This window comes from Schistocerca nitens, chromosome 9 (genome assembly GCF_023898315.1).
Source record: "Schistocerca nitens isolate TAMUIC-IGC-003100 chromosome 9, iqSchNite1.1, whole genome shotgun sequence".
In the NCBI taxonomy this organism is placed as follows: Eukaryota; Metazoa; Arthropoda; class Insecta; order Orthoptera; family Acrididae; genus Schistocerca; species Schistocerca nitens.
In genome coordinates this window covers 420,507,815-420,521,583 of record NC_064622.1, presented here as the reverse complement: position 1 = coordinate 420,521,583, position 13,769 = coordinate 420,507,815, and the positions used below count along the sequence as shown (strand labels likewise).

General features: G+C 44.3%; 1 protein-coding gene and 1 pseudogene across 2 annotated transcripts in view; one reads left to right on the top strand and one right to left on the bottom strand.

Moving 5' to 3' along the window:
- LOC126203219 (IQ motif and SEC7 domain-containing protein 2) overlaps positions 1-13,769 on the bottom strand; it is a 113,851-nt gene that overhangs the window by 58,616 nt on the left and 41,466 nt on the right. For both annotated transcript variants that reach the window (XM_049937463.1, XM_049937464.1), the window contains exon 2: positions 1,024-1,371. In XM_049937463.1, coding sequence (XP_049793420.1) covers positions 1,024-1,371 — 348 coding nt within the window. The remainder of the gene's footprint in view (positions 1-1,023; positions 1,372-13,769) is intronic.
- Positions 669-786, top strand: LOC126204880 (5S ribosomal RNA; annotated as a pseudogene).

Here is a 13,769-nt window from a genome sequence, read left to right as displayed (position 1 = left end):
GCGTTCCAAGCAAAGAACTGTCATTGACTTTCTTTTGCCGGACAGCACCGTAGCTATTCATAGGCGCCTACAGAATGTCTACGGAGACATGGCAGTGAACAAAAACACGGCGAGTCTTTGGTAGAGGCGTTTTTCATCATCGGAACAAGGTAGCAAAAACCCGTCCGACCTCCCGTGCGCCGGCCAGCTGCTACAACGCTGGAAAGTACGACATTCGCATTCGAGGTGATCGGCAGACTCGCTTCTGAACTGGACCTCTATGTCGGTAATGCTGACGCACAAGCTGCAGTACTCAAAGGTGTGTTCTTCCCCATCCATCCAACAGTCCGGAACTCGCACCTTCCGACTTCCATTTGTTCGCCCGAATGAAAGACGCACTCTGCGGGTAGTGGACGATGGAGAGTTTATTGACGCAGCGAGACGTTGGCTCCGACGTCGAATAATAGAGTGGTACCACTCGGGCATGCAGGCCCACTCAGTAAATTGGCGTAAGGCCGTCGCATTGAACAGAGATTATGTTGAAAAATAGGATTTCGTAGCCAAAAGAGTAAGGAACAATATGGCGTAATTCTGAATAAAACCAACCTGCTTTCAGGAAACAAAAGTGCCGCATTACTTATCGAAAGTCCCTCGTAAAATACTTTTCTGATCAGTGTGTAATCCATGTAGGCAACGGCCTTGCCGCAGTGGATACACCGGTTCCCGTGAGATCACCGAAGTTAAGCGCTGTCGGGCGTGGTCGGCACTTGGATGGGTGACCATCCTGGCCACCATGCGCTGTTGCCATTTTTCGGGGCTAACTCAGCCTCGTGATGCCAATTGAGGAGCTACTAGACCGAAGTGTAGCGGCTTCGGTCAAGAATACCATCATAACGACCGGGAGAGCTGTGTGCTGATCCCACGCCCCTCCTATCCGCATCCTCCTCTGAGGATGACACGGCGGTCGGATGGTCCCGGTAGGCCACTCGTGGCCAGAAGGCGTAGAGTGTGTAACCCATATGTAAGAGATTAGCGGTGACGCACCTTGTGGTTCTCGTCGCCGTTGTAGATGCTGACGTCATCGGTGGCTCCGGAGAGCGCGCTGGCCGCGGAGGCGTTAGACGTGAGCGTGCCGCCCGCCCCCGCGCTGGAGTGGTGGTTCAGAGACAGGGTGCTGCGCCGCCACGAGTCGCTGTTGCCGGCGCCGCCCCCGCCGCCCCCCGGGCCGGAGTCTCCTCCCTGAGTGGAGCGCAGCGTGCCGTACGCGCTGCCGCCGCCGGACCCATCGATGTGCCGCGCGTACGAGGAGTCGGCGTACGCGTGGAAGCAGCACCGCACCAGCGCGTTCGCCGCCATCTCGCGCTTGCAGATAAACGCATGGCACTCCAGCACCTGTCGGCCAAAACCAAGAGGACGTGCAAGTAAGAGTCGCTGCTCTCGTACAAGAGATTAGTCAAACTTAGAAAAACACACGAAGACGCATATAACTTGCCTCAAAAGTTAGCAAGAACAAGGGAGTTAGACAAAGATATGCGCAGTCTCCGCCTCTTTTAAACATCTACATAGATGACGTGCCCAGTGCTAAAAACAAAATATCACCTGCGGCTTAAAGATCAACAGATACACTACTGGCCATTAAGATTGCTACACCAAGAAGAAACGTAGATGATAAAGGGGTATTCATTGGACAAATATATTATACGAGAACTGACATGTGATTACATTTTCACGCAATTTGGGTGCAAAGATCCTGAGATATCAGTACCCAGAACAACAACGTCTGGCCGTAATAACGGCCTTGATACGCCTGGGCATTGAGTCAAACACAGCTTGGATGGCGTGTACAGGTACAGCTGCCCATGCAGCTTCAACACCATACTACAGTTCATCAAGAGTAGTGACTGGCGTATTGTGACGAGCCAGTTGCTCAGCCACCATTGACAAGACGTTTTCAATTGGTGAGAGATCTGGAGAATGTGCTGGTCAGGGCAGCAGTCGAACATTTTCTGTATCCAGAAAGGCCCGTATAGGACCTGCAACATGCGGTCGTGCATTATCCTGCTGAAATGAGGGGCTTCGCAGGGATCGAATGAAGGGTAGAGCCACAGGTCCCCTGTTCAAACTGCCGTCAATGCGAACAAGAGGTGATAGATACGTGTAACCAATGGCACCCTATACCATCACGTCGGGTGATACGCCAGTATGGCCATGACGAATACACGCTTCCAATGTGCGTTCACCGCGATGTCCCAAAACACGGATGCGACCATCATGATCCTTCAAACAGAACGTGGATTCATCCGAAAAAATGACGTTTTGTCATTCGTGCAACCAGGTTCGTCGTTGAGTACACCATCGCTGGCGCTCCTGTCTGTGACGCAGAGTCAAGGGTAACTGCAGCCATGGTCTCCGAGCTAGTAGTCCACGCTGCTGCAAACGTCGTCGAACTGTTCGTGCAGATGATTGTTGTCTTGCAAACGTCCCCATCTGTTGACTCAGGGATCGAGACGTGGCTGCACGATCCGTTACAGCCATGCCGATAAGATGCCTGTCATCTCAACTGCTAGTGATACGAGGCTCTTGGGATCCAGCACGGCGTTCCGTATTACCCTCCTGAACCCACCAATTCCATATTCTGTTAACAGTCATTGGATCTCGACCAACGCGAGAAGCAATGTCGCGATACGATAAACCTTTATCAAAGTCGGAAACCTGATGGTACGCATTTCTCCTCCTTACACGAGGCATCACAACAACATTTCACCAGGCATAGCCGGGATACTGCTGTTTGTGTATGAGAAATCGGTAGGAAACTTTCCTGATGTCAACACGTTGTAGGTGTCGCCACCGGCGCCAACCTTGCGTGAGTGCTCTGAAAAGCTAATTATTTGCATATCACAGTATCTTATTCCTGCCGGTTAAATTTCGCGTCATCTTCGTGGTGTAGCAATTTTAATGGCCAGTAGCGTAGAAATGGCTTCAATACTCTACTATCCGCAAATGATCAAACGATCATGTTCCAAAATCTTTGAGAAGCTGATGTATTCTAGAATAGTGTTTCACTTTAGAAACATTAATGCCCTCATAAACTCACAGTTTGGTTTTCAGAAGAGTTGCTCTACTATGAATGTTATTTACACGCTAACCAAATTTTACAAGCATTACATATTAAAATAGCACCAGCCAGCATTTTCTGCGATCTATCTAAGGCATTTGACTGTGTGAATCACAGTATTCTCCAAGATAAATTGAAGTTTTATGGGATTGATGGTATAGCCAAGATAATGTCAGTTCTACCCAAAATTATGCAGAAAGTTGTACGTAGTTTTTCAACCAAAATAGTCTGGTGACATGATTCTGACTGGGGAGAAATCACGAATGGGATTCCCCAAGGTTCAGTCTTAGGTCTACTGTTGTTTCTTGTAAACGATGTTCCGTCTAATAACAAGCAGAATCAGTTCCTTTGTCATGTACACTAAATTTTAATCAATTCAAGCATACGTACAGAAACAGAAAAAATTGTAAACAATGTTCTTAAAACTATCATTGACTAGTTTTCTGCCTACAGTATCACCCTCTATTTTGAAAAGACGCATCACATTCAGTTCTGCAAATCTAGGGGTACTAGAAGTTAAGTGTAACAGATGGTGAGGAAATAATAAATACGGTGGAAGCTTCAAAATTATTAGCTGCCCATACTGATGATAATTTAAACTGGAAAAAGCACGTTTTGGAACTCCTAAAACAACTTATTTCAACCACATTTGCACCAAGAATTATACAAATCTTCGGGAGTGACACATCAGTGAGCTGACATATTTTACGAATTTTCAGCCAGTAATGTCGTATGGAATAGTATTCTGGGGTAACTCATATTTAAGAAAGAATGTCTTCGTTGTTAAAAAAAACGTGCTGTATGAATAATATGTGGTGCTCAGCCACGATCATCTTGTAGACATCTGTTTAAATTTTTGGGCATTATGATTACTGCTTCACAATATATTTATTCCATCCCGAAATGTGTTGTAAATGATCCACTACAGTCCAAAAGGAACAATGATATACATAATTACAATAACAGAGGGAAAAGTGACTTTCATTACTCCACATTACGTTGACCTACTTGCTATGGTAGTCCAATACAGCTTAAACTTAAACAGTTTTTTCAAGATGTGCTATTAAAATCTCACTTTAGCAGTGGCAAAATTGTCAGTAATTCGTAGAGACCTTATTCAACTAGATGGGTTTTTCTTCTTTAATTTAATTAATTTTTCCCTGCAAAAGCATGAAGTGCTTCTTGTTTTTGGCATAAGTCTCACTGTCGTCCTCAGTGTTTCAATTACTACGCTAAGGTATTTCGAACATGTTGTATTACGAGGTCGTTCTAGTGAGTAATGTCCCCGAATTTTTAATGTGAAAATTCTTAACGCTTTATAAATAAAACAAACGTTATCAACATTCTACATCTTTATTCATCATTCAAATTTATTTCTCAACATAGTCATCCTGTACATTTCTTCCAACGTGGGACCAGTTTGTTGATACCATCACTAGAATGTTTGAGTTTGTTGATGGAGCTACAATCTCACCTCTGCTTGCACCGCTTCATCACTGCCAAAGAGAAGACCTCGAAGGTGTTTTTTGAGTTTTGGAAACGTATGAAAATCGCATAGAACCAGCTCGGAACTGTATGGAGGATGATCGATGACGGTGAACCGAAGGCCTCGTATTGTTGCAAGGTGCAACAGCACTCGTGTGTGGTCTGACATTGTCTATCCGAAGGAGAGGGTGCTCGAAGTGTAGAAGCGTCTTCGAATACGGGACTCTATTACAGCAAGCTGTTTCTCACAGACTGTCGTAGTTACGTTACACACTATCATGTTACACGCTACAATTCGGAGCACTCCACTGAAGATGGCTGCAAATAAATAGACATGAGGGCTAAAGAAATAGAATCTTAATAATGTTTGTTTTATATAAAGAGCTTAAAGATTTATCACGTAAAGATTCGGAGACATTACTTTTCAGCACGCCCTCGAATATTAATTAAATGCCACTTAGTAATTTTCTGTTTCTTTAACAGCTTTTCTCGTCTCGCTTGATAGCTAAGTAAGGAAATGCGATACTAAAAGTCTAAAGCTCCGAGATTTGAGAAACATAACAATGCTTGTACATTCTGTCCCACTGCAGGAGTGCCCCAAGGGTCCGTCTTTTCTTGTTTATCTCGTCTGCACTACCGAGCGCCCAACCCCCTCCCCTTCCCCCCCCCCCCCCCGCCCATATCCTTCAGTATGCTGATGGCACCGCCTTCCTCGCCCTCTACCCTGCACTCCAGAAATCCTAATGATCCCTCCAAATCCACTTCAGTCAGTTTCTTTTGGTGTCACCAATAGCTCCTCGTGACCCACATCTCCAAAACCCGCACCTTCTGCCTCCATGACTTCTGCCTTACCATTTACTACCGTCTTGTCCCGTTAACTAAGACACTGAAATATCATGGACTAACCGTCGACCGGCAACTGACGTGGAAACCTCACCTACTAACTACCCAAAAGAAAGCCCTCATTAAACTAAAATCACTGAAACTTCTGACAGGCCGAACTTCGGGATCACGCCCTCTACTATTCTCCACATCTACAAAACCCTGATCTGATCCATCCCCTGCTGTGCAAATGTTTTATGAATTTTCGCTGCACCAAAGTTCTATGAATCCTTTACGTCTCGCTTTCCGCATCCGTTTACCTTCCCCCACATGTATCCTCTACCATCTCATCTAAATAAATTTCCACGCCTTCTCCCCCACATCGATCAGCTCCGTATCTCCCATACTCTCCGCAAACTAGATTCCAATAACCCCATTGTCTTCCCTCTCACGACCAAAAACGCACACACACACCTTTGGCTATAAACCTCCTGCCCCAACACAACTTCAACCACCTCCCTCTCCCAGAAGGTGAAATCCACCACGATATCTAGCCCTTCCACCAACTCTATCTCTTCCCCATCCATCCCAATCCACATCACGGCTCCTCTCTCTTATTTGCTCTCTATCCATCCCTGTCCTTTGCCTCTTGTAACACTACCCTACCCGCATACCACACTACACCACACCGCGCTTCTTACCACACTGCGTATTCCAACTATTCACCTTGACTCCTACCTACATCTCTACTGTTTTCCTTCCTAACAGACCCCTATCTTTTATTCACACCCCTCAACCCTATGGTACACATTCTCTCCCTCCACAATACTTCTCACCCGGTGCAGGTCCTTCAGACTTTTCAGGAAACAGTATCACAACGTTGCAACTGTGTTTTTTTAAATTGAACCTATTTATCGTCGTTTTAGCTGTCCACGTTTAATCTTTTTAATTTAAAAACGAAAAACTGTCCTCATATTTTTCCCCATCTCTTTTATATTTTGAAGAATGCTCTTGACTGAAGAACGGAGTGTTGTACCGCTGACAGCTCCGCCCCCCCCCCCCCACCCCCCCCCCCCCCTCACCCCATAAAGAAGGACAAAGAGATCTGAGAACTTTCTCTGCCTCTTACTCTTTCTTCCACTTCTAGCAATGATTTTGACGTGTGAAAAATGTAAAGTTGCCCCCTGACTTGGAGTCCACTGTATAGCGTCGGAACCCTAACAAATGGCTAATGTGCGGATACGACCTCCCATACAACTATGCTTAGTAAAGCACTACAAAGGTCCAAAACCAAATTCAGGTTGGGGACAGCTTTACTTAATCTTCTCATACAAGGTTCAATAATGATTTATAATGACTGGTCCTCGAAAAGTACGTCTGCTCAATAAACAAGACAGTAAGCATACGCGGGAGTACACACGATACATGTACAAGTGTCTCAACTGTTAAATGACGCACATGGCGGCAAATATATAAATTACATGGGCAAAACTATCCGGGCATCTATTAGCAGGCATTAATACGGGGTATGTCCACCCTTCGCTTTTAAAACGGCCTAAACCCCGCTGGCCGCGTGGGGTAGCCGCGCGGTCTGAAGGCGTCTTGTCCTTAGCGTAGTTATTTTACGTTAGATTAAGTAGTGCGTAAGCTTAGGGACCGATGACCTCAGTTGTTTGGTCCCATAAGGTCTTACCACAATTTTAGAAATTTGAACTCCGCTGGCGACACTTTGAGTAAGGTCCCATAACGTCCATCGTAAAATGTCAGCCAGTTCTTCGTTAAGTCCCTAATGCTTATAAGGTACCGAAGATGGGCACTGGGGTCCGGAGCGAGAAGTCAACCTAACTCAACAGGAAAGTATTCCACTGGGTTCAAGTCGAGAGTCTGGGCAAGGGAGTCAATTTCAGGAGTATTCTTGTCCACAGACAATTGCCTCACAAACGCTACTTGAAGGCATTGTCTCCGAACAATTCATCTTCTGCACGCAGTACGCAATAGTGTAAAATGTGTTCCCATTCTTCCACCTTAAACATTTTCCTAAGCGCAATAAGGGGGCCATACCCCGTCTCGAGGAAAACACCCACAACCACGCCCAACTCCTCCGCCCTTTAGTCTTGGCACTCCATATAATGGCGGGTAACCAGGCGTTCGCTAAACAAACCCTTCCATCGGACTGCTACAAGGTGTAGCGTTTCCAGTCATCAGCTCTCCAATGGCGTCGCTCTTTTAGACGACCTTAAGCTTCGCTTAGCAATGACTGCTGAAATGTGTGGCTTATGAGGAGCGGTTCGACCATTGCACTCCATCCCTTTTAACTCCCTGTACAGAGCTTTACATAGTTTTTTATTTAACTGCCTTGATCGATAATTTTTGAACAATATTACCGATTTCGGCTACGCAACAGCCATCCTCAGAATCTTCAACGAGAATAAAAGAAAAAATCATTACTGTTTGCTACATCAAGAGGTTAGACGGGAAAACAGAAATTATAAGAAATGATTACTGTCTGCTACATCAAGAGGTTAGAAAGCAGAAATTTTGACATAAACGTGTTACACTTATCATTCTGATGCATTGCAGCAAGTCATAGATATGTGTAAATGACACGAGTCAAAGTTGCCATGCATGTTTCAACCAGTATACACAGTATGCAAGTTCTGTCCTAGAGTTCATTGACGCATGCATAACGTACAGATAACTGTGCAAAGTAATTAAAAGAAGGTTTATTTAAAATACAGTTCTTAAATATGTTCTCACTTGTATGCAGTAAGCAAAATATTTTATATTTGACCATACAAACTTTGTTAGTTTTCCGAATTCAGCAAATTATACTGGTTGAAGCATGCATGGCAACTTTGACTCGTGTTATTTTTTCATTTTTATGGCTTGTTGCAGTGCAGCATAAAGATAGGTACATCATGTTTATATCATACTTTCTGTTTTGCTTTTTGACCTCTTGATGTAGTAGATCGTAATTTTTCCCTCTTTTACTTCTATTGTAAATTCTGAAAACGGCTATGCAAACCTGGTAATTTTGTCCAAAAAAACTATGCTATCAAGACAAACAAAAAAACTGTGTGTCTTCCGGTATGGTCTACTGTTCCTGTCAGTACATTTAGTCCTGATACAGCTGTGTCAGTACATTTAGTCCTGATAAAGCTGTCGTTGTACATTCGCTTTTCCACTTCACAGTCACATCAACAGTCGGCTTGGGCAGCTTTAGAAGAGGTGAAATGTCGCTGATATGAAATGGCGCCATTCCATTTACAACACCAAGACAACACTTGACGGCCCTGCCCCAGGAAATCCTGGGCCTTATCTCAATGAGGAACCGCCTCAGGAGATACTGGCAGCGTACCAGGCGCCCGTTCTATAAACTGCACGTCAACACACTCCAGGGCATAATACGGAATAAAATTCAAACATTCAGAAACGAACAATGGGGACAGAAACTCGCTGGGCTGGATACCACACGTCCTGGCGTGTGGCAGTTGGCCAGACACTTCACCAGGGAGAAACATTACATTCCCACGTTACAAGGACCAGACGGCCCAGCCTACTCCGCGACGGAGAAGGCAGAGCTTATGGCCACAACACTTGCAGCGTCTTTCATGCCGAATCTGGTTCCTTCAGACCCAGCATTCACACTTGAAACGGACCAGGATGTTACACGACTTGTAGCCCAGCCCTCGCGCAACGAAATAAGACGTACTAGCACAAATGAAGTCACATGGGCTATCAAGCACACCAACGCTAGAAAAGCCCCTGGGCCTGATGGCATTCAAAACCGTGTCCTCCAGGAGTTCACGGATAAAGCCGTAGAATACCTCGCACACATAACGAATGCCATCCTGACACACCAACACTTCCCTGACTTTTGGAAGGCGGCCAAGGTCCTGATGTTCAGGAAGCCAGGGAAAGACCACTCCCTCCCACAAAATTACCGACCCATCAGTCTGCTGTGCTCGCTCAGCAAGATTGTTGAGAAGGTAATACTAAAACGTATCACTAGGCATTGCATCGCCAACGACACCCTAAGACCGGAGCAATTCGGCTTTAGGAATCACCACTCGTCAACACAACAACTCCTCCGCGTAGTCGAACATATAACACACGGCTACAACATGAACAAAGCCACAGGGGCCGTGTTCCTAGACATCGAAAAGGCTTTCGATCGTCTCTGGCACAACGGACTCATACGCAAACTAAGCGAAGCTGGTTTCCCGGACGGACTCGTACGTCTCATACACTCATATCTCACGAACAGATGTTTCAACACTAACGTGCAGGATAAACAATCAACACAACACGGTATCCAAGCTGGAGTACCCCAAGGAAGCATCCTAGGGCCCATCTTGTTTAACCTGTACATTAATGACTTCCCAGCGACACGAAACACGACGTTAGCCGTCTACGCGGATGACACAGCCATCCTCGCGCAAGACTGGAAACCGTCGAACATCAACTCACGAATACAGACAGCACTCAGAACAGCTGAGCCTTGGCTGGAGCGATGGCGTATTAAAGTAAACGTCGACAAGTGCGAAGCAGTTCTGTTCACACGCAGACCGAAACTACTGCGCAAACACCAACACTGTAGACCGATAACACTACATACACGCCCAATACGTTTCCGAGAGAAAGATACCTTGGTGTCTGGCTGGACCGGAAACTTACATGGGGGGACCACATCGAATACGTTGCCAACCGAGCGCACGCGAGGCTCAAACACTACCCAATGCTCAACAGGGAAAGCACACTGAATAGGAGGGTGTCGAGGTCCTTATACACGACACTGATTAGACCTCTGATGACGTACGCAGCTCCCGTCTGGGGATATGCAGCTCCCACACGACTGCGCCGCCTGCAGATCATACAGAACAAGGTGCTACGAATCATTAGCAATGCTCCACGCTACACACGCACCGTGGATCTTCACCATGAATACCGCCTTGATACCCTCAAGGAAGTATTCAAAAAACACGCCACACGACTATACAGGAACTCGAGACACTCGAACAACCCTTTCATCCTCACTCTGGGAAACTACGATCACAACCACAGGTGGAAACACAAGCGGCCAAAGACACTGCTAGCTAGGGCATAACCACCTATGGTAAACTAACATACGCAAACAGCGACAAACGTCGGTAAGCCCCTGCATATCAGCAACACTGACTGGCAACCACCAGCTGCTATTAGAGCCGACCAACAGGCCACAGCAGGGACACTGACGAGCTCGCCCACAGACGCACGAACAATCTGCCAACACTCCCTCACACTGTGCCTCCGGTATATGACCATCGGACACAAGACCGATAACAAAACTAACTGTTGCAGGCTGCAGGACGCTGAACGAGGACTCTGTACCAGCACCCAGCGCCAGCCGCCGAGCAGCACAAACGCACAACATCAAGGTATCGACATGCATGATACCCACTACTAACAAAGCCTATCCTTGTACAACCTATCGCAGGCAGCAAGACAACCGCTACTGCTCTTGCCGCCCGACCTAACTTTCGCAGAGGTTTTTTTCCCTTGGCTCTTGCCTTGGCACTTTTTTTCCTCTGCCCTTCAAACCGCTACCCTTCGTCAGATTTCGACCAATCTATCTCCAGATGAGCGCGTATTAATGGTTAATCCTAACCAGACGTACGCAAACATCGCAGCACCCACATCCTGCGACACCTCACTTTAGTGAATACTAACCCTTATGCAGAGATGGCAGTAGACCTTTTGTGTTGGCCATCATGCCGGTGTGGGCGTGGAGGGGCTCCACCTCTATTTTAAAAAAAAAAAAGCTGATAAATTTGATCCTCTGGTGACATCCAATGACTGGACCACGTTCGAAGTCAGTGAGTGCTGTTTCTGTACCGGCAACACAATACTCTCGGCCTTCTTTTATAGTGGTCGGTCCAGTGATTAATTCCACATTACACAAGGGTGTCTGGATACTTTCAATCAGTAGTGTATACGCATAAACTCTGTTTTGTACTTCAAGGGTTCCGTAAAAAGCTAATTATGTGTACAGACACTTAATTCATCCCGGTGACCGAGAATTTTGACGGATTTTGCTTACTATCGATATCGATACTGCAAGATATCAGTATGTAATAAAAATGGCCGTATCTTTTGATTACACTGGCTTATAAGTTTACATTTATTACGACGCCAAAAGTCCATAGACCTTAATAGGTGACAAATTTCAATTTGATACATCATCCCACTCCTGAGGAAAAGGGGTCTTAATAGACAGACAGACAGTCGAATACAAAAGAAATTTTTTTCCTGCGATTATTATTATTATTCGTTACAGTCAACTTTGGACTACGCTAAGCATCAGTCATTTCTTGTGCTTTTTCTTGCGTTCTTCCCAGTACTTCTTCATTTTTTCTGAGTGGGCTTCTTTACGTTCTTGCGACCAGGTTGTTCCCGTCTTCTTTGATTGCGTTCGGTCTTTGAATCCCTGTATTTTGTTGATGGCATTCCTATATTCCATTCTGTTGTAAACTGTCTCTGATATAATGTTTATTTCTGCAATGTCTTCTTTTACTTCTTTCAGCCAGTTAATTTGTGTCTTTCTGCTTTCCATGTATTCCAGGATTTTCTTTGCCGTTCTTTCTGGTGCCATTCTTTTGACATGCCCATAGAAACTTAGTCTTCTCTTTTTAAAGGATGTTGTCAGTTTTTCAATTTTCTCGTATAACTCTTTATTGGATCGCAATTTATAATCTTGTCCATCCTTTTTAGGTCCTAAGATCTTTCTCAGTATTTTTCTCTCTTTTATTTCCAATTTCTCCAACAGACGTTTTCTGTTCAGTGGGATGCATTCAATCGCATACAAACTTCCTGGTTTTATTACCGCATTGTAGTGCCTGAGCTTGGCATTGATGGAGATCGACTTTTTATTGTATACATTTCGGCATAGCTGGTACGCCGTTTCCATCTTTATTGCTCTTTCCTGTAGTGAAACATTTGGTAACCCTGTCGGTGTAATCCATTCCCCTAGATACTTAAATTTATGAACTCTCTTAATTATTCCATATTTAGTTTGCAATGTCTGTGTTGGGTCTGTTTTGTCCTGTATCATCAGTTCTGTCTTTTCATACGATATTTGTAGACCTGTCTTCTCAGCGATCTCATGCAGCATTTCTATCTGAATCTTTGCTGTTTCGATGTCATCTGCCAATATTGCCATGTCATCAGCAAATGCCAGACATTCAATTTTTGTTTTATTTCTTCCTAACGTTATCCCATTTTTCACTCCAGCTTCTGCCATCTTCTTTCTCCATTCCCTGACCACTTTTTCAAGGACAATGTTAAACAACAGTGGGGAGAGCCCATCCCCTTGTCTAACACCTGTTCCAATTACAAGCGGTTGTGACAATCTACCCAAAAACTTCACTTGCGATTTTGTTCCCGTAAGGGTTTCCTGGATTAGACTTCTGCTTTTATCATCAATCCCAAATTCTTCTAATGTGTTAATCAGGGTTGGTCTATCAATAGAATCATATGCTTTTTTGAAGTCTATGAATGTAATTACTAGATTTTTCGATGTGCGTGCGCGAAGTTGTATTATGGAGAGTAGACTGAAAATCTATTCACTGCATGATCTTCCTTTTCTAAACCCAGCCTGATATTCACCCAGTTCTTTCTCTACTTGATTTTCAATCCTGTTTTGTAGTGCCTTGGATAGGATCTTATAGGCCACTGATAACAATGAGATACCTCTGTAGTTATTTGCATTTGTCTTGGCACCCTTCTTATGTAACGGATGAATCAATGCTGTCTTCCATTCCTCCGGAATCTTCTCTGTATTCCAAATCTCTTCAAACAGCGCCTCGAAATTATTTATTAAGTTTTCTCCTGCGTATTTCAGTAGTTCCGCTACTGCGATATAATTACTAATTCACAATTTTCGGATTTTTTCCTTTGTTTTTACTGTGAAACCTTCCTTCTCGTCAATGTTCACAGTTCTAGGTCAAAGGAAAGTAACCTACAGGTTCTGAAGATTAGATTAGATTAGATTAGATTAATACTAGTTCCATGGATCATGAATACGATATTTCGTAATGATGTGGAACGAGTCGAATTTTCCAATACATGACATAATTAGGTTAATTTAACAACATACTGAAGTTAATATTACAACTTCATTTTTTGTGTGTTTTTTGTTTTTCTTTATTTTTTTATTTTTATTTTTTTTATTTTTTATATTTTTGTTTTGTTTTTTTTTCTTTTTTTTCTTAATTTATATTTAAAAATTCCTCTATGGAGTAGAAGGAGTTGTCATTCAGAAATTCTTTTAATTTCTTCTTAAATACTTGTTGGTTATCTGTCAGACTTTTGATACTATTTGGTAAGTGAC